General features: G+C 35.4%; 1 protein-coding gene across 1 annotated transcript in view; it reads left to right on the top strand.

Annotated features, from left to right (window-relative positions):
* The first annotated feature begins 345 nt into the window (after positions 1-345).
* The window catches only part of LOC137397993 (pre-rRNA-processing protein TSR1 homolog), a 19,407-nt gene continuing 5,295 nt past the window's right edge, over positions 346-14,457 (top strand). The window contains exons 1-14 of the mRNA XM_068084115.1: positions 346-487; positions 1,396-1,466; positions 1,575-1,661; positions 5,684-5,796; positions 5,911-6,106; positions 6,203-6,273; positions 6,879-7,038; positions 7,368-7,499; positions 8,751-8,937; positions 9,134-9,261; positions 9,518-9,584; positions 9,672-9,843; positions 10,505-10,649; positions 13,427-13,478. Of these exons, the coding sequence (XP_067940216.1) occupies positions 391-487; positions 1,396-1,466; positions 1,575-1,661; positions 5,684-5,796; positions 5,911-6,106; positions 6,203-6,273; positions 6,879-7,038; positions 7,368-7,499; positions 8,751-8,937; positions 9,134-9,261; positions 9,518-9,584; positions 9,672-9,843; positions 10,505-10,649; positions 13,427-13,478 (1,678 nt within the window). The 5' untranslated portion in view covers positions 346-390. The remainder of the gene's footprint in view (positions 488-1,395; positions 1,467-1,574; positions 1,662-5,683; positions 5,797-5,910; positions 6,107-6,202; positions 6,274-6,878; positions 7,039-7,367; positions 7,500-8,750; positions 8,938-9,133; positions 9,262-9,517; positions 9,585-9,671; positions 9,844-10,504; positions 10,650-13,426; positions 13,479-14,457) is intronic.

Genomic DNA, 14,457 nt, shown 5'->3' with positions numbered 1-14,457 from the left:
CTTACATAAGCTGGGGAGTGCTGCATCAAATGGATCACAAGATATTTTTGCGCAAATAAATCTTTTACATAATTATAAATCGCTCATTTACTATGAAAATAGTAAAACTGCTGTCGAGATTGGGCTAACCGTTGTCGATATACAAACTCGTCGAGTTTCAAACCAGTCGAGGTTCGGACTATAAACCACCAATAGAACATTCCAATGTTATTCACGTTTGACCACATCACGTTTGACTGTTGGTGGTACCGGAAGTTTAACCAAAACCCCTATTTTATACATCGCGATTAGTTATGGCTCCCATAAAAACAGCGATTTATTAGGAATTAGTCTAAATGCAGCATGGCGAATAGAAGCATGGTTTAGATATCTAGGAAAGTATTAGGCAAAATGGAGACTCATCGGCCTGGTCCTCTTAAACAACAAAACAAGACACATAATTCTGGACGGCATCGATCTAAAGGACAATTAAAGAGAACCCAAAAAGGTGGCAACTCGTAATACATAATGCAACCAACCTTTTCAACACCTTTTACATTAACCGAAAAAACTGGGCTCTATACGAATTACACCATAGGCTTAATATTTGAACAAAGTCCTTACTTTTAATCGTTTTATGCGCGAAAGTAATTATTTAACAGTTTTTCCCTTATGAATTTCAGTAGTCTGCATATTGTTCATGTTGGCCTGAAAACGGCAAGAGATTCATGGGATGTTTGTGTTCATGAACAGCTAGCAGTCATGTTCAAGAGCTGTGTCATTATGTGGTTGAATGGCTATGTGAAGTGGCATTGGCAAAACTGTAGTTTAGGTAGCAAAAGCAACTAACGCTAGCTTCTTCTACATAATATGTCCTATACTTTCAGTAGCACATGTTTGTGGGCCAGTAGCTGGCCCACACACTAGCCAGTAGCTAACATTTTCGCTGTACTGCTTTCAACTAATAATTAAGCTGTATTGCTATATCCAGCATTTTTTTGTGGTTCTCTTAGCATTAGTCAATTACTATATTACGTCATCACACGGTGTCATTGTTTGCACATTTGTTTTGAAAATATAAGCGTGTCTTAGAAAGTAATTGCCATTGATAGTCAACGCAAAAGCAATATTTTGTTATGTGTTATGAATTTTTCTAAGGTTGGAGCCCCTAGCTCAATTCTGCTGTACTGATTATTTGGCTAAGAAATGATGGAAAGCTTAATGCTCACACACGTTCGGTTTTATTAGATAGTGTAAGTTTAAAAATGATCATCACTAAAATCGACTCATACATGAGTGGCCTGCACTCGAAGTGTCTTTTTACATTGGCAAATTTGTTGTAATTTAAAATAATGAACCATATCTTAAGAAATAAAGGTCAGTTGGATCAACATACGAATGATTAATGGTTTTTAGGTAAAACTGCTGTAGTACAAGGAGCGAGGCGAAAAAAAAGTCAGCTCAGTCGAGTGAATCGACGAAATCAGGTTTGTACTTTGAAGTTAAAATAAAAACAGTGCTCACGGAGCTGTTATGCTATAATTTGTAAATGTTGTAATTGATCACATTCTTTCATCATAATGTTTTAATTTTAGGCTAACCAGTTAAGAAAAAGTAAAAGGGAAGAGTTGCAACTGAAAAAACGAGGGATAGGTGGAGAACGCTCTCCGCCTCACTATGTAGTGAGTTGGCCACATTAATTGCTCCCCATTAATCCTCTCTGTTTGATTGATTTACCACTGAAATAGTAAGCATCCTTTTAAATACTTTGAAAGCTGATAGTTATGATTTATAATATATATCTCAAAGTTTGTGTGTATCGGTTTGTCCAGCTATAGCTATTAAAACTTATGTATAAAATATCTGTTTCATGCTGGACTTGATCTCAGTACTTCCCATTCGTCAGGCAAATATCTTACCAATTAAACCATAACTGTCACGTACCGCTTTTATCGTAATTCGGCCTACTAGGTAAATCAGACACGCTGATTCAGATTTTGTACTCAAAATCACTAAAAAATTTGTACTACCTTTCATTAAATACTGATATTATTTTACAGGCTGAATTTAGATAATGGGTTTTAAGACACCCATCTCTATTATTCTAGATTGGACGAAACATCCCTAACTTCGGTTCCTAAAAAGCTAGGCTACGTCACATATTTATGGGCGGAGCTTGTTGTACCAATCGTGTTGTTTTCAAGGCGGATATTGAAACGCTTTAAAAAAGCCTTCATGACTTTGAAGATTAGTGGACCAATCTTTATTTTGAGTACAAACTCGGAATCACCGTCCCTGATTTACCTATAAAATACGATTAAAGTTGTACGTGACAGTTATGGTTTAAGCTGCGCGAGATTCATTGGGCGGGATGAGTGATTATCTTAAGTTATAATACGTATTTTATGCTTGCTCTCATAGCTCTTATTAGTAAATTACTCAAATTACTAGCTTTCTCGAATTAGCCATTGTCAATGTGCCAGTGCACGTGCAAGTGGCAGGCAACTACATTACCCGTCACTGTTTATAAGCTGATTTTTAATATCCGTGCAACGCCGGACATTCCGCTAGTATATATATATATTCAAAAGCTGGTTAATAATGTCATTAACTGCAGTAAAAACAGTAGACAGACAGTAGCAGGCCATTGATATCTTATTCAACTATCCGCCAAATGTAGTATAGCAAGTATATATTATATATATAATATATATACACATATATGTTATATATATACACATACACTTTAGTTTAGCTATACTATGTTTGGCAAATAGTTGAATAAGATATCAATGACCTGCTACTGTCGGTCTATTGTTTTACTGGAGTTAATGACATTAATAACCAACTTTTTAATATGGAATTGTCTCGACCTATAATTGCCCTATGCTATTACTGCTTATAATAGTTTCCTTTCATCCAACAAACCTCTAGTGTATACTGTTCCTATGCAAGCTTCCATAACACTCTATTTGAATGCCATGGCGCTCTATTTTTTAATCCTTTCCCTATATTGACATTTTGTTAGAGGTAACGTTCAAATAGAGGGCGGCATTATATTTTTCAAACACCTTGTCAAAATTTTGGGAAGCTTAATTTAACCCTTTTGGAAGCGATTCGAATGTCGCCTAGATTTTGCACTCTCCTTCGAACGGTGCGGCATTAACCCTTATGGATGCAATAAATCTGCTAAAACTTACGTCCAGCTTATGAATAAGCTGAGAAATATCTCTGCCAGTTGATATCTATTGCTTGCAATTAACCTACGATGATCTTATAAGCCTGAGTTGCAATTTGTGGAAACTTTCAATTTCATCTTAAATTTGAATGTATATTTTTATTTCATAACTACACTTAACAATGTTGCATAAGTTATATAATAATAGTCTATTGAATGCTACAAATATATATTCAAGAACAAGTGACAGAAACAAACCATATCTATAACATATGCAGAAACAAAAATTAACGTTTTTGAAACAAATATTTGTATCGTCTGCTCGGCCAGTTGCATTTTTATTGTTGCTTTTGTTTGAACCATTTTATTTCCTTCTAGCTCTTCAATACCTTCCATAGTGTCTGCTGACCCCAACTTGCGTTCAAACAATTTTTTTACCAAAACAAATCTTTTCCGCGTTGCTATTTGGAAAGCTTTTCGGGAAAATAATAATAAACTTAGCCGCATTCGCTCTAAGCGCAAGTTTTATAGCGTGAAAATAGTAGTACAGAATCCATCGTAATTGTAAACTGTTTTTCATATACGTCCAAGTATCAAGACCGTGTTAAACAGGGACCTACTATTAGCCTCATACAGTTATTAATTATTTCTATGGCATAGCTTTCAAAGTTTTAAAGCAAAAACTGTAAGCTTCAGCGTTAAAAAACGGACTTTGGTATGAACATCAACCACGAAAGAATTAATTGTTAATCATGTAACCGAGTTATTATTAGCACCATTTTGTGAACACTTTTTACCAATCACTTGCTATTATGGGTTTGTAAAGATCAAAGAATGTCAAAGTTGCGCTCAAATAGAGGTGGCGTTCAATTAAAGGGTGGCGCTCTTTTTTCAACATTTCTCCTATAGTGGTGGTCAAATAGAGGCGGCGGTCAAATAAAGGTGGTGTTCAAATAGAGGTTTCCCAGAATTTTATCTTGCTGTCGTCTATACTTTTTAAAATTTCAGTTTGGTTCAGTTTGTTTCTCTTTTTGTACATAAAGTACCTCCATTGAATCTAAATACTAGATGAATGTAATAGAAAAATCTTTGAACAGAAAATTTATTTTTATTTAACATATACAACATTTACCATTCTAACTTTTAAACTTCATATCATGAGAAAAGTGTTTCTTGTGCAGTTCAAATGAATGCAGTGCAAGAGAAAAAATAAAACAACTGTAAAGGTTTTCAAACTTTTTGAAACAACTGTAACTTATAAATTTCACATCATGAAACAATCGTTATGTTAAAATAAATTAAGAGGAAAAGTAAAACTGTGAAGATGTTTAAATGTAAATGTGAAATCATTAGAAAGTAATGGCCAAATAAAGTCTATTTTGCTACAATTACAATGAAAAATTATTTGGTATACACTTATACGATTTTAATTCGTTTCAGTGTTGGCATCATAAGTCGAAAATATCGTATAGAGTGGTATAGAAACCGTAGTAATTATCAAACACCTCCTGGTAAAAACCATCAAAATTTTATATGCTTATTGCACATATTAAAAATTAGTAACAAAACAATGTTAACGTTAGTAACTATATTTACCTCCAGTAACTTTAGTGTATTTAGAGGTTATGATCTGCAAGAAAATGTAACATTACAATGTACTACATGCAGTACGTACCGTAGGGAGTTCTTACCTTTGAGACAGACGTGTAACATAAAAGCTGAATCTAACTTTAATGAATTTAGCTTACCAAACACATACTTGAAGGAAGTTTTAGTATGTATTTTACTGAACTTCTAACTGACATTTTATCACTTATCTGTTTGCGAATCCGGTTTTATTATAACGAATAACGCTGAACTGAGATAGCGAGCAATGTATATCTCTTTCCGGTGTTGTGGGAGGTATTTCGGTGAATAGCATATTGATACTTTTGATATTTTGTCGTAATCAGTACACCAACTGCCAAATTTTAATTTCGAGAGAAATTTTTGTTGATATCGAATATCGAAAACAAATTCGCCCCACTATGGCGAGGACGAAAAAGCCTTGAGTTTCATAGATTAAGGCAAAAAAATCTTATCACATTGGCATTGTAACTCGTGGTCGCACTGTATTAATTAATATGTAATTTAATGGGTGCAATTGGGAAAAGGCGTGCACATTATATGGTGAAAGCGATAGCATGGTAAGAACTGCGTAGCCTTGTGATTGAATATGTGTGTTTGCAAACTTGTGGTTGCAATCTTTGTGAGTTCAAATTCAGCAAGAAGCGAACTTTCCATTCCTAGATTTCAATAGCTATAGCTGTGCAGGCAGGATATGACAGAACACGATAGATGACAACAGACAGACAGATGAAATTTGAGCTTTATATGTAGATTTATAACAAGTATCTGTGGTGTATTTTGCACTTTTATACCTTTTGCCTTCTAATTATACATTATGACACATATCAGTTGCAAGCTGACAATTGCATGAGTTGCCTCTCTGCACTCAATATCTCTTTAAAAATCTGCTTTTTACAGGCTGTCATATCACTGAGCAGCAGTTGTGCTGCTGAAGACCTCCTCAAAGTGCTGCTTGGCAATGAGGAAGATTCTGTTAGCAAGACTGGCTCTCAAGGAGTTATTCATGTCAGGTCCGCTACTGAATGCTTTACATCTGTCTCTCTGTGCCACTATCAGTATCAGTATGTCCAATTGTTTATTGTCTTATCATGTCCATTTGGTCATATGAGTCACATTGGTTTTAGTTATTCAAGGCTGAAGCAGCGCGTGGCTTATGTGCTGCCAGACCTCTCTAATCTCGCCGCTGTACTCGAGTCTGTAAGAGTTTGTGACACCGCCCTCTTCCTCTGGTCCCTTCAGGACTCAATTGATGATGCCGGAGAGAAACTTTATTCTTGCATATTTGCGCAAGGTCTTCCGTCCACCGCCCATGCTGTCATGGTAAGCCGATATGCCTGTTAGCTATCGACCAATCATTAGTTGAGGGAGTCATTTTTGCCCACACAGAGACACCTAACTGGTTTGGTTCATGTTTAGGGTGTGAAGGGAATTCCTGTTAAGAAGCAAACAGAAGTAAAGAAGCTGTTAAACAAAGACATAGAAGCTCGGTATGTAAGCTCATATAATAGCTCTTCTGATTTTCTTAATAATTTTTTAACTTTGCAGCTCTTGCCCAAAGTTGTAATCTTTAACATATCGATTTACAGACAACTTGATATGAAACAATCGGTATTAAACTTTTTGTCGTTTGGATCGTTGAACTGTTTTCAAAAGTTCCTATTCACGGGTCATCTAACAATGTATGTGGATGATCAGCAGTTTGGGAAGGAGACAGCTGTTTTATCCTGGGTAACCCATGAATATTTGCAACAATTGCAAAAATAGATTTCTAGGAGACTTTATAACTATGAATATTTGCAACAATTGCAAAAATAGATTTCTAGGAGACTTTATAACTATGAATATTTGCAACAATTGCAAAAATAGATTTCTAGGAGACTATAACTAATATAATTTGCCAAATAGACAAGCCTGACTTGGTTAAGTTTTCTTCTTTTAATTTAATGTTAATTTATTTCCTTGTATGTTATTCGATGCATAAGCTATTTGGAAAGGTCCTCCTCATCACTTGACTGAATTTTTTTATTCTGTTAAAAATAAGTAGTGAGACTGTCTGGCTGTATCTCTTCATGTTTGCTCTTGTTTGTTGTAGATTTACTGGTTCCAAGGTGCACATCTGCGACTCAGCATCTGATGCACAACTCCTTCTGCGTTTCATCACTCAACAAAAGCTAAAGGTGATAAAATCGAGGGAAATGCGACCTCATATACTTGCAGAACAGCTGGATTTTGTACCCAATGATGACGATCAGGTGAGCTTAGAGATACCAACCGTCAACTTACTAGCATTGCCTTTGCTATCAATGCTGTTCTCTAGCACCAACTACTGGAGTAAAGTCAAGGCATCTGTTTGAAGTACACAAAGACTGCAATAGTATGTTACTTTTTGTAGTATTATTTAATTCATTTGAAATTTTTGCATTTTCAGCTGTTTAATTTACTTATCAATGTCAGGATTTATAAATTTGTTTTAAATCAGAGTTATTTGTAGAAAAATGCTTTACCATTTGGCATCTCTTTCTTTTGAGTGCAATTTAGCATGAGTGTACTATTCCTGATTAATTGATAGTGTCTGTTGTAGACTAGTGGAACCCTAAAGGTTACGGGCTATCTGAGAGGGCCACCACTCTCAGTCAACAGACTTGTACATATTCCTGGCTACGGTGACTATCAGATTAATAGAATTCTGGCACCCACCGACCCCTATCCATTAGTGAGTTCCTTTAAAGCTGGACCGCTACACTCTCGCTATTACTGAGTACTGCGTCCTTCTGATTCGCTAACCTAACAACTCAGCATGGCCTTAACCTTCCGTTTTAACAAAGCGCTATATGGAGCATCAGCTAATACTAGTACCACATCAAAGATAGTTCAAGCTGTTATGAATAGGATGATGTCAATTAGATGCAGTCAAACCTTTATGTATGAACTTAGTTCGATCTAGGATGTGCTTTCTGTGCTGGAACCATCAATGTTAGATCAAATAAGGATATCATAACTCCTTAATAAATACTGTAGGTAATTATATGGATCAATAGGACAATTATATACATTATATAAGAGAGGTAGAATAATAAATTAATGGTATCATTTTAGGTGTTAAGGAGCTTATTTAGGTTATATTAATTTCTAATATTTTATGTTGTATTAATTAATATGACCTTTAATAAATGCCTGAATGTTTTATTGTTAGTTTATCTTAAGGAAAGATGAGTTAAAGTGTAGGCTTTACAATGCAGAAGATGGATGGTTAAGTAGAAGTCGTTATAGGGCTACGAAATAAACTAATTTACTATAACATAAGACTAGGAAAGTTTTAAGTTTACTTACTTATTATAATGTTTTGCAGTTTTTGTAATATTTGTTATTTGATGTTTTTTTAATTTTCTCTTCCGCGTTTTCACTTTCCCTCCCTAAAACCGCGATGCTTCGAGACACTTTCAATGTAGGAGATTACTTTGGGTGTAGAGTCAAATAGTTTTTCCTTACTTTAATGTGCAATGTTAAAATATTAGTATGGTAAGGCAATCGCATGCAGAGGTTTCACAATATGTTGTACCGGGCTAAAGCTTGTACTGTACAAGCCTTGTTCACACATTTAATCAAGGCAACAACATTTCATTACCTTGGGATTTTGCTACATGATCGCCAAACACCCAGGCTGCTTTTGGATAACAATAATACTTTTACACAGAGTTGTCTGTTCTTTTTTTATGATTATTTGACACAAAAGCGAAGATAATCCAGTCAAACCTCTACTTATGATTGCTTAAAGAAGCCCATGATGCATATAACAACTTCAAAATTTTATCTTGTCATCATCCTTAGCAGTTCAATTTCACTTAATTCTCTTTTATTAGAGTTATTCTCCCTTCGCTATCTCACTATGTCAAGCATGATTTAAGGCATTGTACTTATCTAAAGTCATTGATAAGGTATTTGAAAGTTTTCTGTGATGCAATAGGTACTGGCACCTGAGCAACGGAAACGGAACAATGATGTCGATATGGAGAGTGTTGGGCCGGCACTGCTAGCGCAATGCGACTCTCGTCGACAGGAAAGCCTTGCTTCCGTAATAGATGTTGACCCAATGGAAGGCGAGCAGACGTGGCCAACAGAGGAGGAACTGGCGGAAAGTGTGGCTAATGCTGGTATAAAATTAATACTTAACTTTTTAGACCTCCAATTTCAATCTCGTTAACACTGGTGTCAGATTGACAGTAAACATTAGTTACAGTAAGCAAGATTTTTGGTTTCATCTATTTTTTTATTGTTTGCAATTAATCCTCCATTATTGCTGTGTTGTGTACTTGTAGTGATTCATATTGATTGTTCTTGCCATTGTAGCGGTTGAAAAAACAAAGACAGTGGTCAGGGTCCCAAAGGGTACAAGCTCGTACCAGGCGACTTGGATTGTCGATGCTCCAGTTGTTAGTGATGAATCAGATACAGAAGATGAGAGCGAGAACTCAATGGCAAGCACTTAGTTGTCTCAAATTATACTTATGATTATTAGATTTTCATAAAATACTTTAAAATGTGGTTGGTCATCTTATCTAGTCATGTAAAACTTGAGTTTAATTGGTAGAATGTTGTGGAACTAGTAGAAATGAGATTTGATATTAAAATCAAACAAATTACATACTTTTCGGAATTTTTTCATCACTGAAGGTTTTTTTCGCTTAAAGCTACATAGCATGTGGAGCAACAAGTTCAAATTTATTTATGTAGGATGAGGAGGGGGATGAGGAGGAAATGGAAGACAGTGATTGCGCTGACTTTGATGACACGGAAACAGGTGATGAGAAGCACCTTCAAAGTGTTGCTTGTATCAAACCTGGAAGTGTGATATAAGGTAACTCAACTGTTATCATTCTATCTGCAGATTCTGTGGCACCATCCGTAACCTGGGCTGAGGACGTTAAATATGACCAACAAATGGATCTCGATCAGGAGGAGCTCGCGAAGGAAATATATCGGCAGCAACGTGAACATGAACAGTTTCCTGATGAAGTGGACACTCCTGAGAATAAGCCTGCTCGACTCAGGTTTGCTAGGTGTGTTCACCTTATTCTCTGTTTATCACAATCATTTGTGTTCGAGTATCAACATTTCTTAAGCGAGTCGTAAAACATGATTCCTGAATTTTATAGACTTCCTTTCTTTCTTAAAATCAAATTGAAGTCTGGTGATGAAAATTCATGAAAGTTCGCGCAGTCTTCAGTGCAGATCATTGAGTGATGTGTATTATGTTGAATTGATTGATCCTTCTCCGGGATTGGTGCAAGCACTACACTTCCTGTCAATACTACAATTCTTAAAATTAAAAATGTCATGTATGCGTGTCAGTTATTTTTGCACCTTCACCAATGATACTTCCTAGTATTATTGTCAAAGCGAGAAAATAGGTGAAAAAAAGAAGTGTTGGTAAAGGTGTTACACTTGGTGCCTCTTGACAAACATGAGCTTCTTGGTTGGATGAATGAAACTTATAAATTTATGAAATACGATAAGCATTACCATATTAGTAGACTAGTATGGTCCTAGTTTAATGGACTAGTAAAATGATTAGTAGATATATACAAGCGACCCATACATAGATAATCAATAGCTTGAGCAAAGTTCTTAAAACAATATTAGTTTACTCTGCTCTAGCAGAATACATTGCCGCCTATTATAGTAATTCGAGACTTTAGCTGGGTACTGTCTGATCACCAGGTATCGTGGACTCAAGAGTTTCAGAACCTCTCCTTGGGACCCCAAAGAGAATTTGCCGATTGACTATTCTAGGATATTTCAGTTTCAGAATTTCTCACGATATTTGAAAAATGTTTGTAAGGAAGAGCTATCAGATGGCATCGTGGTGAGTTTTCCAAATCATCTCTCGGTTAAAATTGAGGTAATTTTTTACTGATCAGCAGTTGTTGCTGAAACTGTTCTTCTTCCTTTCTATGAGATATAGCAATATTAACATCAACAAATCTGCACAAGGAAAGACAACTTTAAAACACTCCTATACATTGTATTAGTCACTAGAAAATGGTAGTCATACTTGACACGCGAGCTTAAAGCGGTCCAGCACCAAGCTCGTTTTTCAATTTACTGGTATCTTAAAACGATTTATTTATATACCAACCAACTAAATACAAATTAATTTGCTCCCAAAAATACACAAAAACACATTAAAACCAGATTTTACAGTGGAAAAACATGTTGTTAATTATCTTAATTCACCACATGCTCTCAACAAGTAACAAATACATATCTAGCAGTTATAATATGCAATAAAATGTGACATGACTATTATATACATATGGTAGCAGCTATTGGCATTATTTGACGCTTATCATTTTTATAACAAACCTGTTACTATTGTAAAATTGTAAATTTTTGTTGTAATTTCAAGTTTGAATGTGTTGGTTATTCATTTTTGGTTGTAACAGTTTTCATTCAGATAAAAAGCTCTCCTACTGTTTTATCCTTGTATAGAGTAATTTTCAAGGATTGAAAGTCATTGTTTACTAGTTGTTTCCTTAGTAACTATAAACTTTGTAAATGTGCAACCATAAAATGATAATAATTCTTACCCTAGGACACTTATATTTCGCTAGTATTTAGTTTCATGAGTAGCATACAGAGTAAAATTTCGCTGGAACTTAATTTCGCAGCTCTGATGAGTGTGAAAATATAGTGATGTGAAAATAAATGCAGTGGAACAAACATTAGATTCCTCAGGTCCAGTTCGCTGGTACGAAATATTTTTCAATTTGGGACTACCGTACTGTTTGGACTATAAACTGCACCTTTATGTAAGCTACATGTGCTTTATTTTCCAAAAACGATAATAAAACAATACATAAGCCGCACCTTACTATAGGCCGCAGAACTAAGGACTGTGCTTTTTAACGCCATTTAAAACGGAACAGTGCAGAACGGCACAGTTTCGTATTATCCGACGCTTTTTAACTTAGTGCCTAACGGGACAGTACCGTGAGGCATTGTTTCGTATTTTCTTTCACAGCTAAAAGTGCACTAATTGGAGATTCCCGTTAGTGCGCCCTAGCGGTGAAAGAAAAAGCCACAGAATAAGCCACAGTGATTAGCCGCACCCTTGTAGGCCTACCTATAAGTCGCATGGCTCAAATCATCAGAAAAAAGTAGCTGCTAATTGTCCGAAAAGTACGGTAGTTTGTATTTGTGAACCGCAGGTAGAAATGTGTAGGCTAGATCAATAATGTAATTTGATCGCTTGCTGCCATTTGTTTCCTAGACTATCAATGACGTCAAAGCCGCAGTGACTGATTGGTACCAATATTAGAATTCAAGTATTTATAGCACGCGGTGCCGCGGTGGCCATGGCACCGGGTTGTTATTGCTTTTGGTTGGTAATAAAATTCATCACCACAATAATTATTATTCAATTTTATGACTTTTCCTACCAGACTGTCATCCTCATCAGTTACAAATTCAATGACTAAACTAATATCATCATCTTCTTCATTTGTCTAGGCTTTTCCAAAAAAAATTTATTATCTTAATTTGTTTTGCCAAGCTGCTCAGTCGGTGTATTAGCTATAATGAGTTTAGCAAAACTTGCCCAATGAGCCAACCACACACGAAAATTGCCTGCATTTCTAATATGACGATTTTATTGTGAATATCAATGAAGAAAGCCATTTATTTTCGCGTTTTCGCTCGTTCGTTATGATAGTTTAGTTTCGCTCATGAATTTTTCGCGAGAGGCTGTTGCCGCGAAAACGCGAAAGTTAGATGCCGCGAATACATAAGTGTCCTAGGGTATCACATATTTTTAGCTAATATTGGATCATTTCCTTCTATTTTAAAAAATCTTTGATATGCACCCTTGAATTGTTCTACATCTGCATAATTCAAGGTTTAAGGTTTTTCGTAAATTGATGTCGTCCGCTTAAACAATGCGTTCTGATTAGAAATTCTTGTTTGTGAAGTGATTGAACCATGGTAAGGTATAAGCACAAAGAAATGCAATTTGCTTTTAACATATTCAGGTTTGTCCAAAATTCTTTAATATGACTTTTTATCTCATTTGTTAAACATTGTAAGGCTGTCATTTATCACTACACATCAAATTTTGTAAATTCACCGACTGGCAGGGTGAACATTCGTTATTTTTTATTTGTCGTGAGACAGATTAAAAAATAATCAGTCTCATCTATAATCTATCCCTATAACCTATCGTAACAGTAATTGAAGAAAAATTGTTGAATGCAAATGGCCAAGCGCTGATATTAATATAAATAATGCAGTCATTTACAGACCAGAATATGTTACACAGTAACCTTTTCTATCTTACGGTAGGCAGCTTTTAGTTTCATGCGGCTGCAAAATATTTATGCTAGCTTAACTCTGACATGCAGTCTATTTTAGCCTGGATGGTACATCACTGTTGAAGTAAATATTTATGCTAGCTTAACTCTGACATGCAGTCTGTTTTAGCCTGGATGGTACATCACTGTTCTCTGACATGCAGTATATCTGTTTTAGCCTGGATGGTACATCACCGTTGAAGTAAATATTTATGCTAGCTTAACTCTGACATGCAGTCTGTTTTAGCCTGGATGGTACATCACTGTTCTCTGACATGCAGTATATCTGTTTTAGCCTGGATGGTACATCACTGTTGAAGTAAAAAATGTGGCTCGAGAAGTTTATGGTGAGTTTATGAGCAAAAAGAATGTAGCTGCTGGCCGTATATTTACATTGTAACTATTGTTACTATATGTAACTTTTACATGCTATTTGACAGTCCTGGCAATATATTATCGGTGTTGAAGGCTTAATCTTGCAGGATTTTAACATAATAATTTAATAAAAACATTCAGCCATTGTAAGTGCATGTAGTTTTTCATAATTGAACAGTTAACCCATATACAAATACATTCTGCAAAATTTAGAAATTATTTTATTTAGCGCTGAACCTATATTGTTTGTAAAAGTGAAAGCCATTGCTGAGCAGAACTAGTAAATAATTTTTTTAATCTTCATTGCGATCTACTGGATCCAACGATGTCGTATTTCTCTGTTTTACTCCTGCATTTTATTCATTTGAACAAAGTAATACTTCATTAAAGGTTGACTTGCAACAAAATTCACATTACAGTTATTTGGTATCAAAAGATTCACCATGTCTTACTCTGTTGTGTTGTAAGTGCCAAATATGTGGAAATGTGATTACAAGCTCTTAAAAGCTCAAAAACGAAAAGCCGCCGTAGACTGGAATCTCTTTATTTTGATGACGTAACCACGAAATTTGGTTATCGTCTTGTCACGTATGTTCTCATGTAAACTGAAAGGCCAATACAAAGCTCAATATAAAACTTATCGTAGTACTAGTTTATGACAAACACTTCGGGTTTTACCGAAGACCCCGTATCAAATATAGATGCTCGCTACTTTACAGTTTTGTTTCGGCATTATTCAATCGTCAAGTCGTAATCTGATCATGTGACCCAATACTTCGCAAATAATTTTTGCAGCACTTTTCGATTATCACAGGTGACCAACAGGCTCATCATGATTATCAGACAATGATATGTACTCCTTCAAGCTAAGGCTAAAAAATTAAACGACTTTTTACGGTAAGTTATAAGATATCACTGCTAAGAGTGACAGCATTACGATGACGATAAAAC

This window comes from Watersipora subatra, chromosome 1, assembly GCF_963576615.1.
Source record: "Watersipora subatra chromosome 1, tzWatSuba1.1, whole genome shotgun sequence".
NCBI lineage: Eukaryota > Metazoa > Bryozoa > Gymnolaemata > Cheilostomatida > Watersiporidae > Watersipora > Watersipora subatra.
Note: the sequence above shows the minus strand (reverse complement) of the source record. Positions and strands in the feature narration are given on the sequence as shown.